This window comes from Camelus bactrianus, chromosome 3, assembly GCF_048773025.1.
Source record: "Camelus bactrianus isolate YW-2024 breed Bactrian camel chromosome 3, ASM4877302v1, whole genome shotgun sequence".
Classification (NCBI taxonomy): domain Eukaryota; kingdom Metazoa; phylum Chordata; class Mammalia; order Artiodactyla; family Camelidae; genus Camelus; species Camelus bactrianus.
The window spans coordinates 98,162,643-98,179,790 of NC_133541.1; the positions used below are offsets into that span (position 1 = coordinate 98,162,643).

The following is a 17,148-nucleotide window of genomic DNA, read 5'->3' on the forward strand; positions in this document are numbered from 1 at the left end:
TCATATTATAAGACCACTTTCCTCCTCTAACAATCTCATTCCCACCAATGATCAAAGTTATTATGCAAAAGAAGTCACAAATTTCGCACATACACACTCACACAAAGAACACACCAAAGACTAGAGTTTTCTTTCAGAGTTTATTGTGTACACACACACTTCACAGGATTTTTTTTTTTAAAAAGTCTGTACACTCCACAAGACAGTACAAACTAGCTACAATCTGCTAGCAATACATTAGGACATTAACACAGCTCATGATTTCTGCCCTAAAACAGGCAATTGTGCTACTCCAACACTCGGAGAAAGATTTTCCCAGCTCTGTCACATGGCCCAGGCACCTCCTCTTCTGTAACTTCCACTTCTGGAACTGGGTCCACAAGCCCAAACTCTTGTCTTTACTTCTATTTCAGGTTCAGCTCAAAATGGATACTCTGAGGCTTCATTTTTTCATCTTCATATCTGCTTCAATGGCACAGCGGCGCCCCCTGGTTCCCCCATCCTAGATGACAGGCAGACAAAGAAAGGGAGCATGAGTGAGTTGGTTACAAATTAAGAGAGAAGGTGAAACAAGAATGCTGGGGATCTGGTTTTCTGGGAGAGAGGGGAGAGAATCAGCAGAAAAATCCAGGAAATGAGGGGGTATGTATCTGTCTTCCCAGAGTGGGCTAAAAAGTACCTGGCAGTAGTGTGTGAGAGGAAATGCAGGGCAGAGTATCTTGTTCCTGCCCACCTTAGAGGTCACTGGAGTTTACCTAGGGTCCCAGAGAATGACAATGAGTCATCCCACCCAGGCCCCAAATCATGTGCAAAGGAAAAGGAAGAGTAAAAGAGAGGTGGGAGAGTGAGAAAGGGCAGTGGATAGTGAGATTCTTGGCTAACATACCTGTCCAGCTGTTGGTCCCTATAAGAAAGGCCTTTCCTGCAGACTGACCCTGGCACTAGTTCCCTAGCACCTCCTGAGTTGTTTTCCATGAGATCAGGACAATCAGAAGGCTTCTTTCCATCTGCTGCTCTCTCCCTGCAGCCCAGCTCCTTCCTCTTGTCCAACACTTTGCTGTCTTCAATAGATAAAAGATCTTATTAACCAGCCTTGCAACAGCCAGTCAATTGCTTGGGGATCCAGAGTCACTGTTGCAGGCCAATAAGAAAGAATAGGGATTACAGTGTTCTATCTGTGGTACAGGCTGAGGCCTGTAGGCAAGATGAACTAGTGAACACTTTTGCTGGGCCAGGCCATTTTTGTATTTCTAATAATGCAAGGACTCTAAAATTCTCAGAGCTCATGAACACAAGTTGCTTTTGAGGTAACAGTAAGTATAAAAATACCACCCTTGCATTTGTATAACACTTCAATTTTTTTTTTTCCCAAGCCAGTTCCATACCTATTAACTTATTTTATCCTCACAACATCCCTGTGAGGTAGGCTGGACAGGTACTTCTTTACATTACCTCCGTTACACAGATAAGGAAAACAAAGCTCCAAGAGATAATTCAGTGACTTTTACGATCATGTGGTTTTCTAGCCTGATATCCTTCCATTACACCACAACCACGTGCCCCATAATGAACAAAACAGAGTCAGAGAGTTGTTCAAATCATGGTGGAAAAGGACAGAAGTCTTCAGGCTAACTCTACTAAGCTTATCTCTTAATTCCATCAGTCACTACTATTTGTAGTGGTCATTGTTACAGAGATTTTTATCTTAAATTTTACTGAAGGTTTATGTATCAGGCATCACTCTTGCAACTTCACGTTAGAGAAAAAGAAAAAACCATGTGCTGAGTATCTGCGAGTATAAGGAACACTTTTTAAAAGCCAGCTAGCAGCTGCTGCCCTGAGCATTCTTCTATTTGTAAGAAAAGAATTCTCAAAAGGTGGAGTCAAGAAATGAGGAGCAGATGCATCCTAGATCTTACCAAGAATAACTCATGTCAGCTCAGAGAACTCATAAACAGTCCCTACCCAGCCCACACACACACACATGCAGAAAGACAGAAATGCAGAAGAGAATTTATTTGATGACCTGAAAAAACAGAAGTTCAAGACATTGCCACAGTCTGCATGTTGGAGTTCCCTCTGCCACCCACCCCCAGCAGGAGCTAAGAATCTCTGTGGCAACACCACCCCTTGCAGCCATTCAATACTTACAAAGAGAGAGAGAAGGAAGGCAGGAGAGCCCATGGGGACACTGTCCTGTTAGAGGACAAACAAACACTGATCAGGTTCCACGGAAACTCTCAGCTGCAAGCACCCCAAACCTCAGAAAAGAGACACAAGCACCACACACACAAAGACAAAATTTTAAAACTCAAGAATAAGAGGAAAGAGATCCAAAAGCAATATGGCCATTACGCCTCTGAACAGGAACTAGTGGTCCCCAAATGCTGCAAGCTAAGTCATTTCCACCTTGCAAGCACTCTCCCAGAGGAGATAACAATTCATTCACCCAGCTCACAGTTTCTCTCATGTGACTGGACCTTCCAGTCACAGCAGGTTTCTTCAGTGCTTGGATGGGAGCAAAACAACCACCATTCTAAGATCTATATGTCTGTATACCACTGGAATGTAGAATCCTGGCAGTACCAAGTAGTAACATAAGGTTCTTTAGATGCTTCAGATTTCTAGCACTGAAACACTGGCACATAGGCTTTTTCTTGGTCTCCTCACCTTCTCTGAAGCATCTTGTTTGCGGGTAGAATCTCTCCCTCGAAGACTTTTAGCACTGATCCCAGACTCAGATGTTTGCATAATCAACTGTGTGGCCAGGAATTGCTGAAGGGAGAAGAAACAAAGTTAGGCCTAGAGACCTGATCCAGCAGGGAAGAATGAAGACACCTTAGACTATTATAGATAGGATTTTGAACAGTATCCTTCTGCAAAAAGCATTCAAGTATCTCTTGACTGATTAGAAGTTTAGCACATTTTTAATTCTAGTTGCGCATGCTGAAGAGTCAGAAAATGCCAAATGGCTCTAATTTTTTTATTTTTTGCTAAATACAGCATCAAAATCTCTATGCTCTAAGATAAGAAAAAGAATAAAACTAGATGAACCGAAGATCACTAAGTAATTTAAGCAATTTGGCAGACTCTGTAGAGCCAGACAACATCCCCTTCAAATTAGTATCTCAAAAGGTGCCTGGTAATGCAACTACAGGTTCCCTGCAATGTAAAGAAAAGGGAGAAGAAACTATTTGTTCACTACCATGTATATACTTAATGTAATTTTAAAAATATACAGTCACCATTTTATAAAAATTTTATTAAAAAACTTAAAGAAACTGAAGACATTTGCCCAATAAATGCAGAATATTCTCTCACAATTTTACCAAACCAAAATGAGAAAACCAACACTGAATCCAGCAAGAACAAAATTTTATCATCCTGTGTCCCTGATGGCTGTTCAAAGTAAAAACCACAGCAGCCCTTCTTAACATCAATTATGAATCCTACCCTTAAATATTTTCACTTCATCGTCCGAAAACACTAAGGATCCTCAAAGTACCTGAATCTGCTCCAAGACATCTCGCTGCATTTCTACTGCCATGTGATAAACATCGTGGTCTGAGCTATTATACATTACAGCATTCTGGAACATCAGCATAATGTCACGCTGAAATTCAGCTGTACTGCGGATCAGTCCATTTTCAATGTTTTTCTTAATAGTTGACAAATCCATAGGCCTAAAAGTAGAACAAGGGTAAGTGGGAGCAGAGAGGGGAAGAAGACTCAACTGGATCCCTGAATATATCATTACCATATACACTTTCTCATATATAACTTCAGTCCCAGCTGCTAGGACTCAAACATCAAGCCCTTGCCCCAAACTATGAATTTAACCCAAAAACCAAATTCAGTCTGTATAATAAGCATTGAGAAAGGTAATAAAGGGGGCTAATCATTGTAGATTTGATGATCCAGTCAATGAAATGATTAGTTTAGCACTTGGTCATCCTTACATCAAAAACACTTGCTTTAAACTTTCCGTCTAACACAAAAATCCACTAAGACTTGACAACTTACAATTCGGGCAAGTCAGCATGCTGAACGGATCACGGCTTACCTTTGTACAATGCTGTGGTAGCCAGGTGCTATGTCATCTGTAACAGGCTGCAGGAAGACATTGGCATACCTGTCCAAAAAGAATATGGTACGATTACTGACTGATCCTCCAGAAGAACAGCTGAGGGAGCTTGATCTAAGCAGCTGAAGTTGTAAGAGCCAATGCCATCAGTCCCATGTAAGTGTACTCAAGATTTTGTTCTGGTTACCAACAATGAGGAGCAGGAGAAAATGTTCCTACTAATTAGTAAAGCCCATTCACCTATGATTAGCTGCAGCTCTCCATACAAGCATGATGGCTTTCTTCCAGATTTTCTGTGCCTGAATAGCTTCCTGATCCTCACTACAGACAGAGCTGAAATAAAAGAAATATGGGAGTCCCACTTGGCATAAGTCGTCAACAACAACAACAACAACAACAATAACAACAAGTCCTAATTATATCTTTTCAACCATTTGTTCCAGGCCAAGAAAAGGAAGATGAAAAAGTAAGACTAAAGAAAGACCCTCTCCTACTTCTCACCTTTAATGCCTTGACCTCAAAGAAAGAATCTCAGATACTCACAACTGTGAAGAAGCCGGGCTGCTGGGGATGGAGTCTGCCAGTGTGTGGGACTGCAGTGTAGCATTGTGTATGCTAAAGCCATCGTCACTCTCACTCACAGGAGGTTCGTTATCCATTTCTGACAAATAGCCTTCTCCTTGGTCTTCTTCCTTAGGCTCCTCTAGGCTGGCCGCTTCACTGACTCCATCTTCCTCCTCATCCTCACCTGGGGCATCCTTAGACACAGTGTGCTTCCGTCAACAAATGGAAAGGAGAGCAAAGCTATCCAGCAAAGCATCATTAAAACATGATCTATCTTTTGGGTTAGATTAGTTCTAGAAAATGGCCTCACACTGTTTCCTGACTGAGCTCTCTATCACTTATACTACCATCTACTTACAGATACTGACTGATCAAATCATTTAGAACCTGGACAAAGAATAAGACCCAGGATCTTTTTAAAAGGAAGAAAAAAAAAAAGCTACTTACTTAAGACTAAGCTAAGAGGCGTTCCTTCTTTCCCCTTGCTCTTGAAAGGAACTCTGACCCTGGGTACAAAGTTATCAAAAATAGTTTTTATTTTGTGTCTCATCTGATGGAGCAAGCTCACATCGCATTACTTTAAGTCTGTTACTACTGCTTTAGTAATTCTAAAAAGAAAACTCTGGATCACTTTCTCTGGATAGTGTAATTAATAATATGATTTCTTGTATGCTCTCCCTGGTTCTGATATTCCTTCTCAGTCTAAATCACTGGATGTATCAAAGCTTCTTTGTGCATTATATGCAAAGAAAGTTCCATGTGATGTTCACAAACTTTTTAAGATGGGAGGTACATGTTTCCATAGCACTCCCACTATACCTGACTGTCCACTGCAGCTTTTCCCCATGCAACTCCTTAACCAGTCTCATCTTAGAGAATAAAGATGTGAGTTTACTGAAATTCATTAAAAAGGTAGTGCTATACGGAAATCTAGTCACACAGCAAGAGGAATAAAGAAAAGTCTGAAATACCTTTATCTGGCTTCCAAAAATAGTCCCTGATTCTTCTTTCAATGAGTCTGCAGAGGAGAGAAAGACTACCTGAAGATTTTTCCACCTTAGCCTTCCCCTTCCTATGGACAATAATCCCCTGCAGCTCTCCTTTCCATGCTGACCTACGCTACCTCCTCTACTTGCCCACAGCCCACAATCCCTCAGAAGCCAAAGCAAATGATTTAAAGTTAGTTATGGAGTACAGATTTCCTGGCTTTATTATTTACCTGACATTTCAAACTTGTGCTGAGTCTCTGCCTCTAAAGGATCTTCAATGGGATTTGAGCCATGTGATGGAGACAACATGCTTTCGGGGGATGCCTGAAGGCCAAAAAGAACAAAAACCCTAAGTAGTGGTAAATCACTACAGCTTACACTTTACTCTTCAATGATAATAAGACTATACAAGAAATTCTAAGTCCTACTCATGTAATGGTCACCTCAACAGGAATAGGATAAGTATATATAGTACTGATCACACTTATGGGCTTTAGACACATCAGCATGTCAGAACTCAGGCATTCAACAGGACAACCAAAGGCCTAAATTGTCACTTTTTACCTAAGGTATAACCCTCCATCCTCCCAGCCCCCTGAACTTAAGTACCTCTGTCTTCACCGTGGTAAGTGGAGTCTCATCGCCTTTCCTACTGGAAACATCTGCTTCAGTAATCTCTCCAGTTGCAGTACTTCTGGGTTCCTCATCTAAGTCCTGACTCCTGAGTTCTGGTGGCTCCATACTTGAAGCTGGAACGACTCCAGCTATTATTTCAGCCCCTGAAATGTTTTGCTCTGGTTCTGCAGGTTCCATTTTGATCTCAACACTGGGCTCCCTGATTTCAACCAGTTCATGGATTCCTTTGTTTTCTGTTTCTTCAAAGTCCAGTCTCTCTTGCTTGACTGTCATCTCTGGTGCAGGGAGAGGTACTGCCTTTTCCCGTTCCTGCTGGATCGAGTGCTCCCAGGGGCCAGGCAGGGACTGGGGATCATCATTCTCCTCACAGAATGACAGTGCTGCTTCCACTGCTGCCACATCCAGCACTTCAGGATGATCATCTACCTGTCCCGTAATACACACACTGTTGAAGTCACAGAAAGAAGCCCAAGTCCCTCAATTCATTAGCACCAAATGAGATGGCCTGAATCTGCAGCTTCTCTCTCCATCTTCTCCATGAAGTAGAAGCAACCAATGGACAGGCACATGTCCTGTGCAAACCAGTACATAGGGACGGCTGGGGAGATAACTAGTATGTCAGCACCAAAGGGCTTTGGGACCAGAGATGGAGATGGGAAGAAGCAAGAAGAGTTGCTTGTTTATGTAATTCTTACTACAAGAAGCAAGGAGAGGCTGAGGAGAGAAGCCTACGTAGGACCCATGAGAGATTCTTTGGGGCTTTACTGAATAGTTACCTTGTCCTCAATGATAGCAATGATGTCCCCAACAGTCTCAAAATCCAGCTCTTCACCTGTATAAGATACAGCAATATCCATCTTCTCAGCCAGATCTAAATCTTCCTTCCCATCTATGCTCGGAGCCTTTGATCCTCCAGAAGCCTCTGCTACCCCTGATCGGAAACACTCTTCTTTGATAGAATTGATGATCATGGAGATTTCATTGCTATCCATGGAAACAGTCACAGTATGTGGATCCCCAACAGCCTCCATAGGAACACAAGTGTCAGGCTGACTCACTGAATAAAAGGAAGAGAAAAGCATCTCAGAAGCTTATTTAGTACCAATTAACCACCTGGAGATCACACCAAAAATCTAGACAATGTCAAATACCCAGACATTTAAGCTGAGAAAAAGTTATCTTACACCTGCCTATGTTTTCTTTCCTCCAGCTTCATCTAGAAAGGTGAAAACACATTCTCAAACCCACTCATAAGTGTACACTTAGCTTTTTCACCCTTAGCACATAAATGCCCACCCACCTCTTCTCACATCCTTGTTTTTCTAAGGATAAAGATGGCACATGTCCATGGAGAATAGAAGAGAACCATCTGAATTAAAACTGATGCTCTTGTTCACTTTTCTCTAACTGAAGCTCAAAATGAAATTTTGGATCTAGTGGCTGCTCAGGGAATGGGTCAGGGACGCACCTGGAGCTACACTCTCAGGAGTGGAGACAGCTGGAGCAGAGGATGGTGCTGGCAGCGCAGGCATCATGACAATGGTAGCCTGAGATACAGACTCTATAGGGGGTGGCACAAGTTTAACTGGAGGTTCACTGGCAACAGTAGTGAAGGAAGCAAGAGGTGTGGTGAACTGTGTAGGACCAGCTTCTAAAAGCCGGGAAAGAGTGGGAGCACCTAACAGACAAAGAGGTACACAAAATAAGTTAAGAAGAAAGCACTTGACCAAGAAGTAAATAGCCACTTTAGGACTCAATCAAGAAAACTTTTAGTCTCAAAGGATGAAAGTAACTCCTTTGTTGAATAAGCTCATTACCTATATTCTTACTTTTCCAAACCTTACTTAAGATCTTCTGTCAAGTTAGAAATGACTCAAAGCATTAGAATACACAACTCATATGAAAAATAAGTGATAATTAAAAAAAAAAAAGCATGACTAAATCTGTTATGGCTGCTGAAGTTAAGCATGCTATACATCACCCAAAATTTAATACCAAATACTAAAATTTAATATTTAGTATTTTGTAAAATTTTTTTGTTTTATATTTTCTACCTTACTTAATTTTAACTACATTCTTGTGAAGTATATATGGTGCAATTATTAAGAGAGGAAACTGAGGCTCAAGAGTTAAGTTACTTATCCAAGGTTACAAAACCAGTGCGTGGCAGGCCTGAGACTCAAGCCTCATTTTCTAGATCTAAAACTTGTCTCTCTATGCTGTAGTCTCAGGTATCTCTAGCACCCTTCCATGATTTTTCAGCTTTACTATTAACTATTTCTCTCATCAATATTTATGCTGTGGTCATCCAGGATGATCAGTATTTTGAAGATGGAATAGATTTACAATCTCAAGTTTAACAGGTAAAGTAGCTCCAAGGTGGGGTTTTAAATCTAGGACTGACAGTTGCTTAATAACAAAGGCTAGAAACCAAGGACAGTCAATGCCAAGTTCAACATCTCTGAAACAAAGCAGGTAACAGAAAAGCAGTGACTTACCTGAAGCAGCAGGGGAGGCTGCAACAGTGTTGGGTGTTTGCTGCATCTCCCCACCATGTATCATGGGAAGGACCCCGCCTACCTCCAGGAGGACACCTGTACTGTTCAAGTGGCCAGAAGCCACAGCCATTTCACTTTCATTGACCTACCAGGGAAGAATAGAGGTGAAGGCTATCCTCAAGCTTTCCTTTATTACCACTTCCCAAAAAGCTCCAGCAGTTGACCAAACTTCATGAAATTAAAAGTTAATATCCAAAGAAAATAATTTCAGACCCATGGGGAACACTAATTTTCAAAAATTATTTGACAAGAGTTCTCTGGAGAAGAGAACCAAAGTAATTGTGGTTTCAGATACCTCAGGAGCCAAGGATACTACCAAGTGTTTGTTTTGTTTTGAATTAACATTTAACTAGGAGATCTCTTCCTCTTTTGAACTATTTTTTTCCATGTTACATTTTAGGTCCCAGGCATTCCCTTCCAAAATACTAAATCACCACAGCTCTCAAACACCCACAGAAGTCTCCATACCAGTCTGGGGCTAGTAGGCAGGAGGCTGCCCTTCTTCAAGAGCTCTGACAGCAGAGGGGAGGGGGGTGGAGTTGCTTTCTGTCCAAGCATCTTTTTCTGGGGTGAATCATCTGTTACTGGGGTCATGGGGGCTTCTAAGGGTGCAGAGCCTGGAGGAAGGGTGTCAGGAATTCCAGGAAACGAGGTGACTGGGGTACTCGGCAAAGTCCCAGGGGTTACCTAAGAGACAACAGAGAACCTTTATCTGACTTCTCAAACTCAGGAAGGTTCCCTACTAATCTGGATGGGTTAGTGTGTCTAACTATTACTTTATTAGTCCTGAGTGGAACTGCCCAGGAAACCCTCTACCCCTCCTGCTCTTCCTTCCCCACAATTTTTTCTTTTCCACCCGCTCAAACCCACAATGACTCAACCACTCCACCCAACTTGCCTTTTACAAACTCCTTACCCCCTATCAATATTTACAAAGAAAACATTCCATATTACAGCAGGAATTTCCTAAGACCAGTACACTTGCAAAAAAAAAAGTCCTTAATACAGTCTTCTACCTATCTAAAAATGTCAAAAGCCTCAATGTTTTTATGCCCATTCTTGTCTTAGAGCACAGAACATGGTAAATTAAGTCTTTTGCACTCAGGCCATGAGAGGAAATTGCCTCTAAGCCCAAAGTGGTTTCCTCATTACTCAGCTCTCTGCTGGCTTATTGCCCCTTTGCTGAACAATTCCTACGGATGGAAATATACTCACCCCAGAGGTGGCCTCTTCCATAGTGGTTGTAGTCAAGTCCCCAAGTGGATAATCACCTCCTGGGGAGGCAGAGTCTATAGGAGAGCGGACCATCACAGTGGGTAACCTCCGAGGTGGTGTTTTCACTGCTTGTCGAGCTATAACATAAAAAAGAACAATTTCTAAGCCTTCAAGATTAAATCAATAAAACTAGATTCTACACTACTATTGTATAATACAGGACAAATAGGAATGTTGCATTATGAATATGGATTAAAAGTTTTCTTTACAAATTTTTAGCTTGATTTTTCCTATGAGCAATTTTCATGCTCAGCAATCTTGTTTACCCCAAAGGTCCTTGGAATAGGAAACTGGCTTAAACATCCCTTAATATCCTCTTTAATAACTTACTAAGATTCTGCTTTTAACAAGAGGGAAGGACCTCACTGGCTCAGAGAATGTATTCCTAGAGTTAACAAATATTTAAGTTCCTCTCCTTGTCCAATGACCGAATTATTCTCAATAATTCTCATCAGCATGCAGTGCTGTACAGTCAAAATACTAAACAGAATCAGTAGGTTCAGCTTACCCTGATATGCAGCATCTGTAGCCTTCCTCTTTACTTCAGCCTCCTCTTCCTCCAATTTCTTTTTCCTAAAGAGGAAATTAAGGGTAGATCCCAGTCAGTTCTAGCTCCTCCACACTTTGCAGTACCCTCACAAGGAAATCTCTTGCCAGACTAACACTTTCTGGAGGAAAAAAATCTTTATCAGCAAAACAGGGAAGTTTGAGTGTACTGCCTAACTACTAGTTCTTCACCAAGGCAAAGCAGAGCCACTTTTAAATTAGAACTAAGTTATATTCTTACACTGAAATGTTCTATCACATTACCTTCTAGGACTCACTATCCTCTCCCAGCTACCAGGCCAGTCTAAAGCTTTCCCCTTTCAGAATCTCTCAAGTTTAAAAGGATGGCAGATGTAGGAAATAAGCCAGATTACTTAAGGAGTAAAGAGGGTAAAAAAGGAAAAAAATAGTATAGATGGAAAAACAATATAATATAACCCACATTGCAATGTCATTGCAAAGCTCATCCAGTCTGTTGTCCATGTGCCCAGCCTGAATTAATTCTGCATCTCTTTTCAGTCGTCTGTAGGAAGAGAAGTAAGTAGATTGAGTTTTTTTAATCTATTTGAAAAATTCTGACCAGAATCAGAAGTCAGCCCCATTTGTTTCTCCCAACCTTTTGGTGTCCTCTCTGGTAAGTACCTATATTTTTCCTGGGTTTCCTTTATCACTTTCTTTAGTTCCTCAACTCGTTCAGCAGTCAGTTTCCGAACAATGACATCTTCAACAGTTTCCACCACTTCTCCCTTTTCACCCCGTTTCCGTCTATGGAAAATTAAAAACACACAAACACACATACACTTAAATAAGAGAACACTTGTTCCTACTCCCACTTGCTTTTTTTGAGCCTTCTCCACCACCTAACCATTGATAACTTCTATTATACTTTTAGCTACCAGTAATATAAATAGATTTAAAAAAAAAAAAAGATTTCCACAGTAAATACTCTCCACTGAAGAGATTTGGCTCAGGTGCCTGGCTCTGTACTCACTTCGGGGTCTCTGTGGTCTCCAGGAGCTCTGAGTACTGGGAAGCACAATGCTATGGAAAAAAAGTAAAAATATGATGAGCAAGCCTAAAAGGAATGACCTTTCAAAGTTTCAACATATTAGACTAAGTTTTAGAGAGGGGAGCTTTGTTTAAGTTATGCATAGTTTCTAGGAGGGCAAATTATTTTGCAATCAAATCAGTTCAATATAATCAATACCATAACAAAGAAAAGGGAGTCTTCTGGCCTACAGTTTGTGTATTTGGGGAAAGACAAGTTAAGAGCCAATATTTATCCCTAATACCTATTGAGTAGTTACCACATGCAAGGCACTGTGCTAAATGTTTTACAGATATTACCTTAACTAAATCTTTACAACAATCCTGAAACAACTTTTATCTCTATTTTACAAATCAGAATACTGAGGATCATGGTTCAATGTTTTCAAGTAGAGTCATATTAAATCCTGTCTAACTTCCAAGGTTGGCCTTTTAACTGTTACATTACACTAACAAGAACAGTTTGTAATGGAGCATACATGGATGCACTGGCAAACACTGGGAAAAAGGAAAAGTATTCTCAACCATTCTATTCCTTCATGGTACAAAAGCCTGTGATTAAAGGGCAGGGCCTGGAAGGGAACTCACTTCACATCTCAAACATTGCTCAAAATGAACATTTACTTGGGAACTTACTTTCTGAGAGAACCAGTCTGGAGGGCGGCCAGGTTCTGCAAAGGGTTTAATTGCTCGGCTAACTGATACCCTAAAAAATAAGAAAAGCCTTATTAAAAGTAACCTTTAAAAACTGTATAAAAATCTTTAAAAAAAAAGTATTCAGAAAAAGTAATTTAAAAAATGTTTAAGTATATATATTTTAAAATGCATCTCAAAGCACAGACAAATTGTTAATCTCCCCGATATATGAGGAGTCACCCCACCACCCTGGCCAAATTAAAAAGACTAATAGTCAAACAGAAAAATGGAAAAAAGCAGTTTACAGAAACTCCTTAACAAGTGGCTCTAAAACACAAGAAGATATTTAACCTCACTCATCATAGGATAGATGCAAATGAAAAATATGAGAACCATTTCTCATCTTTCATAATATTGTCAAAGATCAAAAACATATAACAACACATTCTATGAGCCAGGACATTAAAAAACAGGTACTCTGATATATTACCAATGGAAGTATAAATTGAAACAATCTCTAGGGCAACTTGAAATACTTTCAAACTTAATAAACTCAAATATTCTTTGACTCCATAGTTCTACTTTCGGTTTATCTTAAATATAATTTATACATAACTATGCAAGGTTATATTTGTATTAGCAAATTTCCACAAATACAGTACCAGTTAAATAAATTATGGTATATCCATAAAATATAATGCAGCTAGAAAAATGAAATGCTGAAAGCACAGGAACAGGACAGTGATAAGACCTCACACGTTATTACAGCATGTCAGCAGGGAAAAAAAAATTAAATCAATATCATGAAGATTTAACTAAATTGCATTATCAAATAAATTTTAAGTGGTGTCTTGAGCTTAAAAAAAAATCACGCAGCTATTAAAAAAACATAAGACAGACCTTCATATAAAGGTATACAATTATCTGTAAGATATAGTAGCAAGTTAGAGGGAAAAAATAACAGTAGTGGCAAGGTCAAGTGTACAGATTTATACAGTACCTAACTAGTTGTGTTTAAAAAGAAGAGGGACGTGTAAAATAGATTAACAAGTTTATACTGTATAGCACAGGGAACTATATTCGATATCTTGTAGTAGCTTACAGTGAAAAAGAATATGAAAACAAATATATGTATATTCACGTATGACTGAAGCATTGTGCTGTACACCAGAAATTGACACACTATAAATCGATGATACTTCAATTAAAAAAAAATTTTTTTTAATTAAAAGTTTTTAAAAAGGAGGGGAACAAAGAAAATATACATTTGTTCATGTATACAAAATTAATGGCAGAAAAAAAATAATGGCAGAGAAACACACAAAAAACTGCTGGGAGAGGGTATAGCTCAGGTGCTAGAGTGCATGCTTAGCATGCACAAGGCCCTGGGTTCAATCCCCAGTACCTCCATTAAAAATAAATAAATAAACCTAATTACCTCCTACCCACCCCCTAAAAAACCTAACACTGTGAGATAAGGTACAGTGAAGAAAGAAAGATAATGTGTACCACTTTAAATTTTGAATCTTATGACTTGGTACCTCCTTAAAAAATAAATATAATTTAAAATTTCTCAGTTTTACTTAAGTGTTCTTATACTATTTTTCTAATAAAATGTAAGAATATAGATTGAATTCCACTTCAACCAGCTTACTTGGTGTTTTGTTTAAAAATGAGTTCAGTTTATATTTAAGTTGAGTTATGTTTAAGTTCAATCTGAGGTTTATCAAATTAGTTTGCTTCATTTTATGGTGGGGTTTACCGGCTCAAGAACAACTGCTACCTGGAGTATCCTGGTTTCATCTTTGAAAAGTTATTTGAAAAATACACGAAATTGCAGAAGCGCTAAATGTGACAATAATGGTGCTTTGGTAAACTCATGTGAATGGTTAAAGTAGCAGAGACATACCATACAGATATAAATGTGTATATTAAGTAACTAGAACAGTGAAGACAATTAAAAGGTGTCCTTAGATCCTGAGGGAACAAGAGGAGAGAGGAAAGACAAATGTTAAAAATGAAGGAGTAGGTACTGGTAGCAAAAAAGATTGGAAACCACACACGGTCCTACCTTCTGGTACTTAAAAGAAATACTGTGAACCAAGACAATTCAATAGGGAAAGAACAGTTTTCAACAAATATTGGGTCCTGAGACAGTTGGATATCTACATGCAAAAGAGACCCCTGCCTTACAACATACACAAAAATTAGGTCAAAATGGATCAAAGACACCTCAATATGTAGAGTTAAAAGCTCTTAGAATACGTAGAAGTGGTTTCTTAGCTATGACACCCAAAGCACAAGCAACAAAAGAAAAAATAGATAAACTGGACATATCAAAACTAAAAGCTTTTGTGCTGTAAACAACATGAACAGATGTCAATAATACCAAAGAAAGTGGAAAGACTACACATAAAATAGGAGAAATATTTGCAAATCATCTGACAAGAGATTTGCATCCAGAATACATAAAAAATTCTTAAATCTCAATAAAATGAAAAAGAATCCAAAGGATCTGAGCAGACATTTTTCAATAAGATATATAAATGACAATTAGAAAATGAAAAGATGCCCCAAAAAATTGGTCATCAGGGAAATGCAAGTCAAAACCACAATAAGTTACCATTTCATACCCACTAGTTTAGCTATAACCAAAAGGACAAACAAAATGTTGTCAAGCATGCAGAGAAACTGGGACTTCCATTTATTACTTGTGGGAATGTAAAATGGTGGGGCCACTTTTTAGTTTGGTAGTTCCTCAAAAAGTTAAACTCTGAGTTACAATTCCACTCTTTCAAGAGAATTGAAAACATGTCCACACAAAATCTTGTACACAAATGTGCACAGCAGCATTAGTTATAATAGTCGAAAAAGTGCAAACAACCAAATATTTATCAACTGACAAATGGATAAACAAAATGTGGCATGTCCATAGAAACGACTATTACTCAATCAAAACAAGAAAGTACTGATACATACTACAACGTGAATGAACCTTGAAAGTATTATGCTAAGTAAAAGAAGTCAGTCATAGAACACCACAAATTATATAACTCCACCTATATGAAATGTCTTCTGGAATAGGTAATCTACATGGGGACAGAAAGTAGATGAATGGTTAGAGGGGGAAGGGGAGGGGAGAGGAGGGGAGATGTTAGGGAGGTGAAGAGGAGATTGCAGAGTGATGGCTAAGAGGTAAGAGGCTTCTTTAAGGGGTAACTGAAATGTTCTAAAATTAACACTTAATTTTACTAAAATAATCTAAAATCAATACTAAATTATGTGAATATACTTGGTTAATTTTATGGTATATGAATTATATGTCAATAAAGCTGTTAAAAAAGAAATACTGCTTAAAGGTTAACTAGGATTCCACCACTGTTAAAAAAAATACCCAACAGTTTTTAAGATCCAAGAAAGCAGACATCCTTGATACTCTACCAATTTTGATCTCCACTCCTCATGACAGAAGACGCCAAACACAGCTTCTCTCGGATGGACCATGGCTCTGTAGGGCCAGTACTCAGCAGTTTATGTTCTGAAAGGAGATAAGACTTAGAGACAACCACTGAGACACTATTTCTAAACCCCAAAGTGAAGACTAAAAGCCTAAAACAAAACATCCTCACCTGCAAGGACAAAGTGAGCTACTATCACCAAATCTTACTTTCCCCTCTCTAGTAAATACCACAACTGGGGTGGTGCTTATTCATTGCATGAGAACTACACTGAGTATCCGGCAAAACATCTTATTTCTTCAAATGCCATGGCTACTCTGCTTCATTTTTTTTAAGGGGGGGGGGTGGGTGCGGAGGGGAGAATGTCAGATTAACATAGGACACTTCTCCCGAAAGGCCCTGTTTTAAGAATGCTTTATTTCAATTTGCACGCCAAAGGTTTGTTTCCCAAGATTCAGAGCGGCCACCCTCTCCTACTGCCCCGCCTCTTTCTTAGCATAAACTTGTTTACTTCTCTCAGTAACAACTCCCACCGCCCCTCCCCCCTTTAGCTGTCGGGCCTGAAAAATCTTTCCAATCCATGAAACAGAGGAAAATGGCCGAGATGCATGAAATGCAGTTTCCCTCCTTGCAGAAAAAGCTCACAGTTAAAATACTCCATTTCTCTGTGAATATGGGCCCCACAAACGTACGTCAGAAAATAACTCCTGAGATGCCGGCCACTCCGTATGGCTCACAACATCTCTGTATACACGCCCGAGTCTCTAGGGCACCTTTTCCTCTCACACTGCAGAGCTCCCGAACATACAAAAGTCCCTGAGCTGCTTCTCTTAAATATTTTCGGCTTTACTGAGACACTAGATTACATTTCTGGGCCCCAACCCAACCACTGGCCTTAACAAAGCCGTCGAGCGCAGGTCTCTGAAAGTCCTGGACCCTAAGGTAAACCCATTGCTCCTACTCCCTAAGCGTGTGACAGAAATTTGTTGCCTGGCCTCAACTCTACAAAGACCTTCCACACAAAAGCAGCGAAAACACTTACTGCCTGTTCCTGTCGCCATCTTGGCCCCGAAGTGTTCGCTCCCGAGCGAATACCGTCTGGTAGGGCGAAACCCCGAGGAATTCTGGGGAATAGAGTCCCGGTGTTTGTTCGCGGTGCTTCCTGGGAGATGTAGTCCCCCACCTCTACCTCAGGACGAACAAGGGCCCTAAACCGGGTCTCTTGTGATTTCCTGGGAAGGAATGTGCTAAAGGACAGAGAATGGCAGCTGAAGCCTCAGGAATTCATTTACGCTTCTTAGAAAAGAAATGCCTAGGGTTCAAGAAGAAGCGATAAGCCGAAATTCCAGGCGACC

At 39.8% G+C, this 17,148-nt stretch overlaps 1 protein-coding gene across 4 annotated transcripts; it reads right to left on the bottom strand.

Moving 5' to 3' along the window:
- Positions 1-121: 121 nt before the first annotated feature.
- Positions 122-17,123, bottom strand: LOC105082159 (bromodomain-containing protein 8). Of its 4 annotated transcripts, XM_074360732.1 has the most exons (22): positions 16,836-17,123; positions 15,777-15,873; positions 12,336-12,405; positions 11,644-11,693; positions 11,295-11,417; positions 11,095-11,175; positions 10,615-10,679; positions 10,047-10,183; positions 9,300-9,518; positions 8,772-8,916; positions 7,742-7,951; positions 7,050-7,330; positions 6,247-6,699; positions 5,868-5,961; positions 5,620-5,666; positions 4,628-4,842; positions 4,325-4,417; positions 4,064-4,132; positions 3,506-3,683; positions 2,671-2,775; positions 2,152-2,196; positions 122-502 (listed from the first exon to the last, which is right to left on the bottom strand). In XM_074360732.1, the coding sequence occupies exons 1-22, from the start codon at positions 16,852-16,854 to the stop codon at positions 443-445; spliced, it is 2,856 nt and encodes a 951-aa protein (XP_074216833.1). In that variant the 5' UTR covers positions 16,855-17,123; the 3' UTR covers positions 122-442. The 4 variants fall into 4 exon arrangements, with proteins under 4 accessions (XP_074216833.1, XP_074216835.1, XP_074216834.1 ...); XM_074360734.1 differs by lacking the exon at positions 9,300-9,518; XM_074360733.1 differs by lacking the exon at positions 2,152-2,196.
- Positions 17,124-17,148: the final 25 nt, after the last annotated feature.